We start from the raw sequence: 14939 nt of genomic DNA on the forward strand, positions 1-14939 counted from the left end.
ATTGCATATCTGTTTTTCAATCAAAACCATTGAACAAGTAGGGACTTGATCAGAATCATTTGATTCAGTTTACAGCTTCAAGAGGAAATACCAGTGACTTAATAGTGCACAAACTTCCTCTTCTCTGTACATAGCTTTCTATTCTATGCAGATGTGTAATTTAAAATGTACCAATACAGATCTGCCCAAATTCAAATTAAAGATACTCCAGATTTAACTACAATGATTTTTGCTCCAAATTTTGAAAAGGGAAACATCCTTGAAGTTCAAATTTTGTAAATATTTATTAGACATTAAATATACCTGTTTGAACTAGGAAGAACACAAACAAGTTGATAGCACTATCTAGTTTTGGATTCTAGTACCATACGAAGAGTAATCTTTTGCTTCTTGACAAAGTTGAGATGCTCAGAACTTAAAAACAAATATCTAAAGAATTATTTTCACTTTTAATTACACAATTCTTCTAAAAAATAAGCTTTTAAAATTTTTTCCAACATTTTTGTAAAAAAAGGAAAAAATTCAATTGTCCAATTCCTCTAAGAGTAAGACCACTGCGCACCGCTTGAGACATACTGCATAGCACTGGTGAATTTTCGCGGAGGATTAATTTTCATACTTTTACTGGCCGAACAGGCAGCTGCAAATTTTTAATCTGCAAAAATATTTATTACACCGGTACTTAATGTGAATATATTTGGAAACTTGAATTAAAATCACGAAAAATAAATGAAATAATAAATAACAAATTCCCCACTATATACAGTACTATGGGGGGAGGCATGTGTCTCTCTGTTTACAATTTATCTTCAGAAATTGATCCCATGTTGTTTTTCCAAAATATAAATAATATAATAAAATAGAAAAAAAAAAAAAAAAAAAGGAATTATATTTTTATCTCCAATTGATCGTGCACAGCTTGTATTGCAAAACAAGCCCTAATTAATTTTCATACTTTTAGTGGCGAACAGGCAGCTGCAAATTTTTATCTGCAAAAATATTTATTACACGGTACTTAATGTGAATATATTTGGAAACTTGAATTAAAATCACGAAAAATAAATAAAATAATAAATAACAAATTCCCCACTATATACAGTACTATGGGGGGAGGCATGTGTCTCTCTGTTTACAATTTATCTTCAGAAATTGATCCCATGTTGTTTTTCCAAAATATAAATAATAGAATAAAATAGAATAATAATATAAAAAAAAAGGAATTATATTTTTATCTCCAATTGATCGTGCACAGCTTGTATTGCAAAACAAGCCCTAATTAATAATTCTGATTTCTATATTGCATACCACATCCAATGTCAAATTCAACTGTTTAAAAATAGCATCATTTTGTTTCTATCCACTAGCACCTGAAATGAATGCAAATAAGTATTCACCACAACAATTGCTTTGTGTGAGTCAGCACAGAGAGAATCAAGCAACCAAGGCAAGTAATCGAACACGAATGAATGAGTTAAGCTTGGCAGCGCTTCTCCACGCAATATTTTACAGCTCGCTATTGGTGCCCTGTCAGTGTGTAGTGGAATTCTTTTGTTTGTTGGGATCTCATGGTTGATTATGAATTCAATTTTTTATTAACTTATGTGGATAATTTTCTTAAATCATGGCATAATTTAGCTAGTTTGGTCATCAAAAACAATTTTATCTTTGTATGTTATGAAAACCTGAAAATAAGAATTGCCTAATAAGTTAGTTGTTAAAATGTTAGGTAGGATCTTGCTGACCATTTTTTATTAGATATGAATTATTATTTATAGTATTCTACCAAATTCAAATTTTTAATATAATCTCATATGAAATTCTCTGGTCCTATGTATGAATATTTTATTTTATGAAATTTAAATAATTAATGTTTGAAAATATTTAAAAGATAATTTAAAAGGGCATTTCGTGATCTACACAGCCTCATCCCCCCACTTTTCTCCAAAAAAGTTGAGATTTTTATAATCACTTGAAACCTCTGGCTAATAATGTTTATGTACCAAAAATTTCTTGCAGATTTAAATTAATTAGTTTAGCAAAAATATAATCAAATTTGAATTTCATTCTGGTATACATACCAGAACGAAATTACAACAGTGGCCTATAGAGCTGTATAATACACATAATCATGCATAACTTGCAAACGCAAAATCGGAATCAACTGAAATTTTGGGAGTAAGCTTTTTTCGTGGATATCTACTGAAAAATGTCATAAAAAGAGGATGTTGGGATCACAAAATCCTCCTTTAAATAATTCTCTTGACAAATTTAATCTACGAAGAACCAAGGGCAGGCAGCTCTATTTTGTTGTACACTGAAATAAAAAAAAATGTTCATAATTATCATATAAAGGTCAATAGATAAAGGAAAATAACACCAGAAAGTCAGAGCACTTGTGAGAAATTTACTAAATTTGCTTTTCTATCAATTTGTCCATTCAAAATTTTGCAATAAAAGTACCAACTGTCACTTTTAAAAGTGATCCTTGTTTTTCTGCTACACCAGTTCATTCAACCCAGGCACTGCCATGAAACAATGAACATGACATTGTGGTGTAATTGACAACAATTTTAACAGTGTCAATTTCATCCAATGAGCAAACCATTTCACCCCCTCTCCCTCCAGGAGGGGGGTCTCAATTTTGGTTTAGGTAGGGATGCGCAGCTGGCATTTTCAAACTATACCCAAAAAATACACAAATATTTCACGAAAAAGAGAGGCCCAAAAATGAATAGTAATTTTTGATTATTTTGATTGTTCAAAATTACGATAAATTGGCCAGATTCTTTAAAATTTGCACAAATTGTATTTTAAAAATTGTCTGAAGTATATGCACTTTTTCCAGATTTGAGGGAAATTTTGAAAAAAAAAACCATCTTTGCAATCCAAAAGTTATACCAAAAGGCCTGATGCTGAAAATGTACCCCAAATCTGTCGTACATTCCTGCACCCCACCCCGGGGGGTCACTCGCATTGTGACCTGTACACCATCCGCGATAATGAAAACACGTAAAAGGGTAGTTTTTCGTGGAAGGCACGATCTGGCATGTAACGCTTAGGGTGTCAAAAACATGAAATATTGGAAAAAAGGGTAGCAAAATTGCAATTGCTAATACGCGGAAATGAAATTTAGGGTATGAAATTTGATGCAAGGAATAAAATCCCTGTTTAGGGTATCGTTTTAGCCAAGAGTTAAATCCTTGTTTAGGGTGCTTTTCAAAAGTTGATTATCGCGGATGGTGTACAGGCCACAATGGGAGTGACCCCCCCGGACCCCCACCTCCTCGCTCTGTCTGATACATCTCCCACATCATTTTACAACAATTATCTTTCTCCATCTCCCTTATCCTGTCTCTACATGAAAATGGTATATTCTTATCACATCCTTCCTTTGCCGCTGCATGGTTAATTCCGATTTATTTATAATTTTAATAACAACATTGCTGCGTGGAGGAGGACATTGGCACTCCGGACATCAACCCTAGCTACGATATATCCATTGCCACGTTGGGCCATTACGCTTAAAATCCATACACCCCCTATGGAAGACATGACCTTAATCTCCAACATAGAGAGTGTAGATTTCAAATGGAGTTACCCATTCAGGTAACCCCCTTTGAAATTCACACTCCCTGTATGAAAGATTAAGGTTATGTCTTCCATACGGGGTGTATGGATTTCAACAGGAATAGCACCATTGCCAAGGTTACCATGGCTAATTTGCCTTGCAACATGACGCGATGTTCACGTTGACATTATAACTACGAGTCTAAACAAGCTGGTTGGGATATTTTTATACTTAACAATGCAGTAGGATGTGCAAACTAACGACTGATTACTTCAGAGTTGCGGTTTTCAAAGAATTGATGACACTTGCTTCATCAGCTGTGTCATCTAGTGCTCATGACTGGTGGAGGCCAACAACCTTGCTGAAAAGTGCATGATGCACACAACATTTTTCATATTCATCTAATCACACAAAACATAACAACCTGACACAGTGCATAAAATTGGCAAATCAAATAACTATGAATGTTGCATCTTACACTGGGTGGGTGGGGCCCGGGGGTGGGGAACATGCAAACATGGAAGATAATTGCATCAAGGAAACAAACACATTTTATCATTAAAAATAGAATCATATGACTTCTGTCAAACAACAATCAACTTAGCTATTCCAGTTGAAATCCATACACCCCCTATTAAAGACATGACCTTTTAAAACCTCCATACTGGGAGCCTCCAATACTGGGAGTGTAAATTTCAAATGGGGTACATGTAATATGGATGGGTGACTCAATTTACAATCAGTCCCCTGTGTGAAAGAAAAAGATCATGTCTTCCATAAGGGGGTGTATGGATTTCAACTGGAATAGCCCAATTAGGGAAATGTACATCTTAAAATTTTGTAACCTTCACATTTCCCAGCTAACAATTTACATATATCATTATCAATGACATTTTTTGTTGTTTGTTTTGTCACATTTTTGTTTTGTTGGAACTGTCTATTTTTTGTTTGTTGCAGGGTTGGCAATTTTCTTGACTTCAACAAATTTTTTTAATCAATTTATTCGATATAAATCTGGATTTTTTTTTTATTTTCATCGATTTTTATGATTCCAAGAACTGCTAGTGTCAAGTATAAATTTACAAAAAAAATCAAAACATGTTTTATGTGAAAATTTCTGAGAAAAAATTAGGTAAAATCTTGGGGAAAAAACACCTATTATTTTGCATTGAATTATGGGAATAATTATAGTTATGTATGCCCTGTGTATGCATAGAACCCCTAAATGCTACATGTAATCCTAACTGACAGTGACAGGCATGATTATTTTCCTGTAAGTGTAAACAAGAATTCTTGGTCTCTTTATTGCCCAAATTTTTGGTTTTTATTTATTTATAGCCAGTTTTGGACTATTTTTGCATAATTTTTCCTATTTTTTCCATTTAAATGTATGCTCAAGCCTAGCCTGTTTAACGCAACATAAAAATACCCCTAACCCAACACCCTCGCCACAGCTATGTTGGGTATCACAAGATTAAGATGCTATGGACCACAAAGGTCAGAGACCAACTTCAAACATGAAGGCCTATCCTTAGGCTTCAAGCATGCTTTCAAGAGCCCTTGAATGTTTGCCTACTGCAGTGGATTAGGTCATTTTATTGCAACATTACTACCAATAACCACGCCTCCACCAACCAAATCAAGTCGACTCTACTCCAACTTGTCTCAACATGCTACATTTTCCCAACTCTTTCATAACACATGATGGAATGTTAAACCCTTTTTAAACTTCATGACGTATGATCAATATACCTCACTAACATCAGGACTATAACATTAAAATTATTGATTTGTTTGAATAATTACATTGCTTGCTCAGTATCAATGAAATGCCATATCAAAAGTTGTCATTTATGTCAGAATTTACATTATTACATTCTATTTTTCTGAACAATAAAGAAAATGATGCAAATACTGTGTATACAGGAAACTTTCCGGTATGTGTAACATAATTGATCTGTAAAATGTTTTTTCCAACTTCTTATGTGCGGCATTAAATGAAACATTAGGAAAGTGAATCACAATTTCAACTACTCAGTGTCAAAAGTGGGAAGTGCAATAGCTGCCCTGAGAACATTTGGCAATTTAAACACAGTATATTGTACTCATCTACACATGGCAGCTATTGCACTTACAAACTTCAGCACTGAGCAGTCGATATGTTTGCCTCTTATTAAACCTCATTAGGCCCAACTCACTCTACAATTTTTTTGGTTAGAGTCAAAACTCCATCCTACACTTGAGTATGTATTTGACTCGCAGAAGGGTCTTGCGCAATGAAATCGGCAAATGCGCAATACTCTGGCATGATATCGACATTTGAGGCAGCTATTTGTATGGTAGCATTGCTGAAGGACTCATCATTCGATTTACCTGGTGTAGCAGAGCAAAATGCTCCCCCATTTTGGATAACCTGCCACACACATTTCAGCTTGTATAGCAATTTTTTACAATATAAACATATATACGCATCACAAGAACAGCACCAAAATAATGTTTTCGATAAAAATTGCTATGCAAATTTTTAAGTAAATCAGACCCTGCTCAAGGTTGTTACAAGATTACCTGGACTGTGGGATAGTTTTGGCTTGAACACAACAAATAAATTCCCCCAGGCTCTTGAAGGAATAATATTAGCATTTCAGTACACAGAGAAAGACACAACATACAATTTATGTATTATGCTTACCAAGACATCTTTACTAGGCAGCTTATGCTCTGGCCTTAAGTCACTGGCCATGTGCGAGGCAATAGCTATAGCAGCATGTGGTAGTTGTCCCTTGGAATTAGTCGTTGCAGAAAAAGTAGCCACAATTCGTCCGCATCCTCGACCCCCTGATCTGTTGTCGTCGGAAGAACTCTGAGAGCTGGCCGAACGCTGGCATCTTTCTTGGGGTCCAGAAGGCCTCTTACGCTTTCTAGAGCTGGGCATCCTGTATAAAAAGATTGCAGTTGTGAAAATATCAGCTTCCCGCTGCAGCCAGGGAGCTACATGTATCAGTTGTGCGGACAACCTGTCTTGCCGAATGTTTCCCCAGAGCTCAAACTACTTCTTTATGATTTACATGTACAGTAAGAGCAAATTCTACCAAAAACATTCAGGTGTGCTGAAATTTAGTCAAAATAAGATTCTTAGTGATGAAATCAAAACTCAACCGCAGTCAACATTCGTTTCGAGCGGTTCCATCCGGTTGGAGCCGGTTTCTATTATTCTATTCCGTCCAGTTAGAGCCAGTTTCTATTGCTCTAAAAAATGGAATGTGGTTCAACTGCTGGTAACCGGCAGTCAACCAGCAGTCAAGTTTTGATTTCACCCTTACAAACTTATCGAGTGAGAATCAAGGGAATCAAGAACCATTTTGTAGCCCTGCATGAGTGTGTAGAAAAAAATCTACAAGTGTATCATGACTTCTTAGATTCGAGTGCATTTCACTAAGGTAAAATTATCACAAACCCATCGTAAGACTTCCATTGAATTAGAGTTTAGTTATGAAGGGTTTGAACTTCAGATATAGGTTAACCCCATTAGAACAACCTGCCGATTGGCCAAAAAGAAGTTTTCGTTATCAATTGGACCAATCAGCAACATTGTGAGAATAAATTCACGAAAAAATATTAGGGTGAATTATTTGCAAAACTCCATTCTGATTGGTGATTAAAATGAAAATATCATGTAATTGACCAATCAGAGGCAATGTTAGATTGGCAGGTAGTGTTCAGGGGGTTAAAGCAGTCAATGCGTAATAAATGTTTGTGAAATGCACCCCCAGTGTCAAATCACATTATATGAACCCAATATATTTTTGTATTCATCATAGTTAATGAGTTTTGAATGCACTGGGTCACAGCAGCTGAAAGGAATATCCCATCAAGCATTGCAGTATATCTGCATGCCCCAGAGCAAATGTATACAAAATATAAACAAGAGCCGCTTAGATAATAAGAGCTATGGATAGTTTCCCAATACTTTAAGGGTCTCATTTTTGCAAACAAAAGTCTAAGCTCCCCTGATTTAAGCGAGTAATTAAAAGTTGAAGTGATGGATTTTGTGTACATGTTCTATGGCACATTCAGTTCTATTATGGTGCCGCAAAGCATAATGGGATACTCCCTTTAGCTGCTGTGAGTGACACTGGGTACAGTAACTCATTCTCTACAAAAAAAAAGGTCAATGACACTGGAAATGCAACCATTTTGGTTTTTTTAGATTTTTTTTTCTTCTTACCTGCCGCTGTTCCTGGTCATCTAATGAAAAGAAGAGCAACTTGTTTCAGGCACATGCATCACCTAGACACAATGTTCCTCCCTCCAAAACCAACACGCTGTGTGTTGTTGGGTAGATCTCAAACTGGGAAAATATGAAAAGAAACATCAATTTATTTCAATATTGTTAGGCTTAGAGAAAAAAAAAAGCGTAATCTTGCATTTCTCGAATCTTGCTCTTTAGTGTTTTTCTCACTTTTAAAAGATTCATTTCTATCAAGAAAAAACTGTTTCTGTATCAGATCTATGCAGAATTAGACAACCATTAAAAATTGCTATCTACCGTGTTATTTACTCCAGGGCGATTTCACGAAAGGTTATTAGTTCAAATCTGCCTCCAGAAGACATGATGCATGGAACATCAACAAGTACAAAGCAAATGAGTCAATCAATATCACTACAACTTTGGATAAATTTCTTTTGTGCTTTATTGCATGCATCATGTCTTCTGGAGGCAGATTTGAACTAATGACCTTTCGAGAAATCACCCTATAGAGTAAGTTACACGGTAGATAGCAAAATCGCTCTACTAAACGCCCCTGGGTGTTGCATTTTAGGGAGGGTGGGCGTTTAACAGGAGTAAATTTTCAATGAAAAACTACTTAAAATATGAATTCATGCAATTTGTAAACAAATTTTGTCCAAGATGGCTGCCATCAGTTTAAGACACAGAATTCTAATATACACAAGAACCGGTCATCCCTATACCGATACGTGACCGCAAACGTAACCGTCCCGGCTGAAAAATGAATAAAAAAAGGTATGGCAAGAATTTTTTGCATCACGTATGTCGAAGTTCACTTTGCAACATGCAAACTGTAGTTAGGATTAATGAAAACGACTGGTAAGCAAGTCTACTAAATGACCTCAAAATCTTAAGGAAAAAAATGGCGTCGTCGGACACGTTCACTAGTTCTCATCTAGCTTTACTAAAAGATCATTGGTTTAAGATGAGATGATATGACTATCACGTATCACCCTACCCAAGACAGTACAAAACGAGGCAACATCAATTCTTACTTCAGAGCAGATCAGAGCTTACTGTTTTAGCCTACTGTCACGGAGGTATAAGTGCGTTAGTATTATAGACCTGACGGGAAGTCCTCTTTTGGTCTATACGCTTAGCGCGCTTCGCCTCTTAATCCCAGGGTTCGAGTCCCAGCAGGACCGGAAGTGGCTCGAGGAGGCACAGGATACTTCCGTGAGCGTTTTGTGACAATGATGGCAGCGGTGGTCACTGGTGTTTCTTAACACCAGGCGGATCCATCCATCGGAAAGGGTTAGGAGTTCATATAGTGGCTGGCAGTGAGTCCAGGAAGTAAGGCGCGTGAGCGGTTTGTGACACTACGTCTCGTATCCTACTCTCGCTCAAACAAGGAAACCTCGTCACAAAATTTCTCACCTTGACCTTGCGGTTCTTTACCACCAGTCAGTGTCCCAAATAAGGAAAATATGGACAAGAGGATATTAAAGTGCTTATTTCGAACACTGCCACCAGTTAAAATAATCTCAAAACTTCTCAAAAAAGCTTTGTCATTTGGCAAAACAACATGTACATGTATGTTCTTCATAATATGAGATCCTAGGATTACCTGTTATTGAAAAGTTTGTTCGATTTTTGTCAACAAGAGTTCAATTCTTATGCCGCTGTATCCCCAGACTGTATCTATAGCGAGCAGAATACACGTAGACCAAAATGGCAGCTTCTGGGGCCCATGAACACCATCACGCATGCCTATGACCATTGAGAAGGGTCGATTTCATTCATAAAATATATATTGTGGCTTCCAGGACAATGATGTGACGGTTATATAATTAGATGTGCTGTTTGATGGTTTCCGCCATTCATTGTTGAGCTTAGATGGGCTTAGTACCCAGTTTTATATCATTTGGAATCATTGGAGTATGTCAGAAAAAACGGGACTGAAGCCATGTGGCAATTTCTATGTTTGTACCGGGCATATTCCGGGAGAATTGGGGATCCCATTTTTAACTATCACTAAAATTTAGTTTCAGAGCTGAGGTCCACGAAAAAGCAGGTCATTTCGGGGCTGTATTTTGAGCATGATTGAAAAGCGACCATATATTTCACTGAAACAATTTAGGTTTGCCGTAGTACATAATTACAAGTACACTTGAGCGTCCCTATTTACAGCAGTTTAATACCTAAAAATAAATTGTTGCTCCGATTGTTACTGTCCTCCAAAAAAAGAAGAGAAACTGATCAAGCTTGTTCAAAATAATATGCACTGTTTGGTTGACTAGAATTTTGCAGTTATTCTGCTTCCAATCCAAGTCCAGATCAGGCAGATGACTCATCAAACTAGCTATAGTGCAGCTAGCTACTTTATATCATCATGATCATTAGCGTCCATTACAGATTCGCAGCTGTACACATACCAGTTTATACTTTATTAGGTAAAAATAAACATGATGAAACAACACTCAGAATCAGATCTCTCACAAATTTTACACAAAATAGGTTATGCACACACCTACTTATACCAAAATGCAGCAAACCTTTGACGAGCGCGACTACCGTGATGTTGCAAATTCGGCGCTAACAACGCGTACGGCACACAGTTCATTCATAAATTTCCACTCAGCAACAACATATCGCCTTACCCAGCCAATCAGAGACAAGTGCGTGCAACGGCAGTAAATACACGATGTATACTTACAATACGCGCTCGTCAAAAAGGTTTACTGCATTTTAGTATAGCATCCTATCTGAATGGCTGTTGTGGAGCTAGATGTACATCATCCCCCATTATTACACATCTGCACACTGCATGCTGCACTACATAATATGACTATTATGAGTACAACAAGGCGAACAACAATAAATACATTTTCATGTTTTGCAACACAAATTTCACAATCACAAAAGCTTATTTCCAAATTCACAATGTACATACCTTAAAAACACACACCATACAACCTTCAAAAAATATGGAATATATATATAATCCACAGCCTTTAATTTCCTTATCTTAAGTGTATAAATCCGGAGGAACAAAAAAATCTACCGTCCACCCTGAATGCTGTCTTTTCTTGTACTAAGCCATTGGGGCGCTACGCAGAAAATACAGGCATGTTTCGACTTGCCCATTATCAGAGAGGAAATTCTGGAGTAAATTAATTGATTCATGCGCAGTGGGCACAAGGCCAACAATTTTCAACTTTGCTCCTTCAATAGTAAATAAACATAAACCTACCTGATTACAATCAGAAGATGGCAGAAAAATCTGGAAAAGTGTTGATAAAGTAAGCAATTTTGTGTGAGTATTTCTCTAGTTAGAGCAAAATCGGGCACAAAAAGATCGCTAAGTCTACGGCTCTTTCTCAACGTAAACATTAAAGCATGCTATTTTTAGAAGACAAGTGTCTATCTCATACCCAAATTTTATATAAGCTATTGTACGAGTCAAAGTTCCTCATTGTTGCAATGATGTGCATGAATCACACGTTATTAAAATAAATTATGATAATCATCTCTATGTGGGATTTAGTAATTTGGGACTTTTATTGTAAAATTTTAATTCGAATTCGAAATCAAATTAAAGAAATTGAAGAAAGAAACAAACAAACAAGTAAAGTAAATAGGCCTAAATAAAATAAAATAAATGAAATAGGTAAAATATATAATGAATCAAATAAAAAGAAAGAAAGAAATATGCATTTTAGCATAATAAAATTTAAAAAAGTAATAATAAATAAATAAATAAATAAATAAATAAATAAATAAATTTAAATAAATAAGTAAATAAATAAATAAATAAATATTAAAATAAATTAATTAATTAATGAAATAAATAAATATATAAAGTCAGAAATATAATAAATAAGATAAATAAAGATAAATAAAATTTAAAAAATAAATAAATAAATAAATAAATAAATAAATAAATAAATAAATAAATAAATAAATAAATAAATAATTAAATAAATAAATTAATTAATTAATTAATTAATTAATTAATCAATTAATTAATTAATTAATTAATTAATTAATTAATTAAATAAATAAATATATAAAAGTCAGAAATATAATAGGCCCTAAATAAATCATTAGGCGGAGGCGCCCTATTTTAGCGTTTAGATTGGCGTAACCCGACCTTATTAGTATTACCCTAAAAAACAAATAATAATAATTAAACTTAATTTTAAAAAAATCGCGCAATGTAGGCAGCGTATAAACAAAAAGATCCCTACCTACCTACCCTAACTTTTTTATGTTACGCCAATCAAACAATTGTTTAGGCCTTCGCTTTGGATATTTAATCATTTTATTTGAAATCAGTAAGATAATTAGGCCTACATGTCCAAAGCTATATTAAACGCCTAATGTACACACATCACATGCATGCCTGTAATTAACACAATAAAAGAATGAAACAAAAAGCCATAATGTATGGTCTGCTTGAATTTGCATGCGAGTATTTGGGGGGAGGCTTTGGGGGCGCAAGCCCCCCGGGGTAAAGCAGGGGCGGCCAAAACGAAGGGGCGGCGGAAGAAGAAGGGGCGGCAAACGAAGGGGCGCAAAAGAAGGGGCGGCAAAAAGAATTCGTAAAGAAAAAAAGGCGGAAAAATGTGAAAACTAAAAAAAATTGTACTATATACAAAAGAGCTGTGTTGCTTTTAGGGCGTTATAGGCCTATAATCCTTTTTTTTTTTTTTTTTTTTTTTTGCTCTTCACTTTCATTTCATATAGGCCTAGCTTTGCATTCGGCCTAATGCCTGAAGGCGCAGCCCCTGTCAGTGTAGTTTTGCCGTTTCGCGCCGCACTGAATCATCATCTATGTATATATACATTGCGTATTAGGCAATGTTTTTGGGTTTTTTTTTTTTTTGAACATTAAGGCCTATTATTTTTTTAATGTTTTTTGCTTGCTATCTTCTGAAGACAGCATTTAGAGCCTACGAAGAAAACAATTAATACCTCCAGCGGAATCTGGTAAAAACATATTAGATGGGTTGACATTTTTTTTCTACACTGGCGACCGGTCAGCAATTTGAAATTAATAAAGTTTGCGTAAAAAATAGCTATTTCGGCCCATGAAGACCAATTAAGTGCACAGAGATGACAATTATTGTACCAGAAATGACTTTTGAAAATCAAAAAAGTCACATATAGGCCTAGTTCTATTTTTCTAATCAAAAATTCCAAAAAATAAGATGGGCATGGAATCAGAAGATTTTATGCCCCTCAAGAGACTTTTGGAATATGATCCCCTATAGCCTATTTGGCCTATAGAGAGAGTCTTTTTTTTATTTGATACCCAGAGTCTCGAGACTATTGTTTGATCCGAAATGGGTAGGCCTACCCAGCCAGAATCCAAGTTTCTTTTTTTTTTGACAATCGAGTAGGCATAAGCCTGGAAAATATTGGGTCAACCTTTTCAGGCTGTTGCTGCAGGGGCGGGAAATGGACCTTTTCTGCGGCTTCCGGGGTCATTCAGTGGGACTTGGAAAATTAGGGTATTGGGCAGTGGCGCGCCACGTGGGGGTGGGTGCCCCTCCTGAAATTCACTTTGCCCCATGCCCCCCCCCCCCCCCGAAGAAAAAAAATTCATGGCGCCGCCATTGCCGATATAGGCCTATACGTATAATTTTGTGCAGAGTAGCGTTTGTGGATTTTTAAAAGTTCATTTTGATGCCTTGTATGTTTTTTTTAATGGAGTCTCAAGATTATGAAAAAAAGCAAAGTCTTTTTTTTGTTATGATGTAGGCTAAGATGGGGTAAGTGGGACAGTGGGGTAAGTGGGACAGTTACTATTCTAGATCTCCATTGCAGCACTAAATCCACCAATACGATATCCGAATGGTGACTTACCCCATTGCAAATAATGTATGTTATAATTTCACTGCTCAATATTGGAGTTTATTTGGTATTTGAGTTGCGGGAGATGCTTGAGACCAACACTACCTTGATGTGGCGGCCAACTTTGAGGAATTATACTTACATATTTTTGTTGCCAAATATTTAAAAATCTTTACTGAGAATTAGGACAAATTTAGAGATAATATATTTCATTTACCGTAAAAAAGAACGCTTTTTACAAGCAGAAAATCTTGATGAAATCATGCAAATTAGCCAATTAGGACCTATTTAGTATGGTGTCCCACTTACCCCGTCGACTTGGGGTAGGTTGGACAGTGGTTCTTGAAATTAATTTTTGATACAAAAAGTAACAAAATTACTAAGTTAAATTGCATATAATGCCGCCAACAAGCTCAAAAATTAAATTAATGCGGAAAACGCCCATTGTTGTCACCAAAAACCAAAAAAATAAAAAATCTGCCTCATGTATTCAGATGAAATTAATAAACAGAATAATATTGCTATTTTTTGGTATAATTATGTTAATAATGCCCAAATGCTCCAATATAAATATGTATTGCTGCAAAATATAAGGGGTAGGGGTAAATTTGACACATATGTTTATGATATTATTACATTAAAAGAACATGTGTCCCACTTACCCCAAAGTGTTGGGGTATAAGTGGGACAGTTGAGTCGTAACATAATTGGCCCCGCCATTCTGTACTGAATTGGAGTATCGCCCCAAAACTAACACCAGACATTGTCCTAGGATTATACTTGAATTATAAAAACTTAACTCCAATCTTTATTCACTTACATGAGTTTTATATCCAATAATATCCTTAAGGCGATTTAATACCCTGATTTTCATCAGTACCCATCTTCTTTTTTTTGTTGCAAATTTATAAAGTATATAAATATGTTCATCATCTCATGTCCTGAACTTATAAAATATCTCTACATACAAAGTGGTTTTAAACTATTTTAGAAAATCATTTTAGCCCTATATATTTTTTTGTTTACTGTATCCTGGTAACTGAGATGTGTGTTTCATAACAAACCATAATTTATTCTATTGAACATGTCCAAGTAGAATACATGAATAGAATACATTAAATCCTTTGTTATACTATCTATAGAAATATACTCACTGATTATAACACTGAATAAATTAAATAGGCCTAAATAATCTCTTCCACATAGACAATTTAATACTACACCATGTATGTATCTTCTATAATATGTTGTTAGGAAAGAGATTAAAAAAGGCTATAAGGTCAT

At 35.3% G+C, this 14939-nt stretch overlaps 1 protein-coding gene across 2 annotated transcripts in view; it reads right to left on the reverse strand.

Moving 5' to 3' along the window:
- LOC140139961 (uncharacterized) overlaps positions 1 to 11169 on the reverse strand; it is a 57082-nt gene extending 45913 nt beyond the window's left edge. Inside the window, exons 1-3 of one of the 2 annotated variants that reach the window (XM_072161747.1) lie at positions 11050 to 11169; positions 7794 to 7916; positions 6258 to 6501 (exon numbers count right to left, since the gene is read on the reverse strand). In XM_072161747.1, the coding sequence (XP_072017848.1) occupies positions 6258 to 6501; positions 7794 to 7813 (264 nt within the window). In that variant the 5' untranslated portion in view covers positions 7814 to 7916; positions 11050 to 11169. Of the gene's footprint in view, positions 1 to 6257; positions 6502 to 7793; positions 7917 to 10749; positions 10907 to 11049 lie in introns of those variants that run through there. The other variant, XM_072161746.1, reaches the window with a different exon arrangement.
- Positions 11170 to 14939: the final 3770 nt, after the last annotated feature.

This window comes from Amphiura filiformis, chromosome 18 (genome assembly GCF_039555335.1).
Source record: "Amphiura filiformis chromosome 18, Afil_fr2py, whole genome shotgun sequence".
Taxonomy (NCBI): domain Eukaryota; kingdom Metazoa; phylum Echinodermata; class Ophiuroidea; order Amphilepidida; family Amphiuridae; genus Amphiura; species Amphiura filiformis.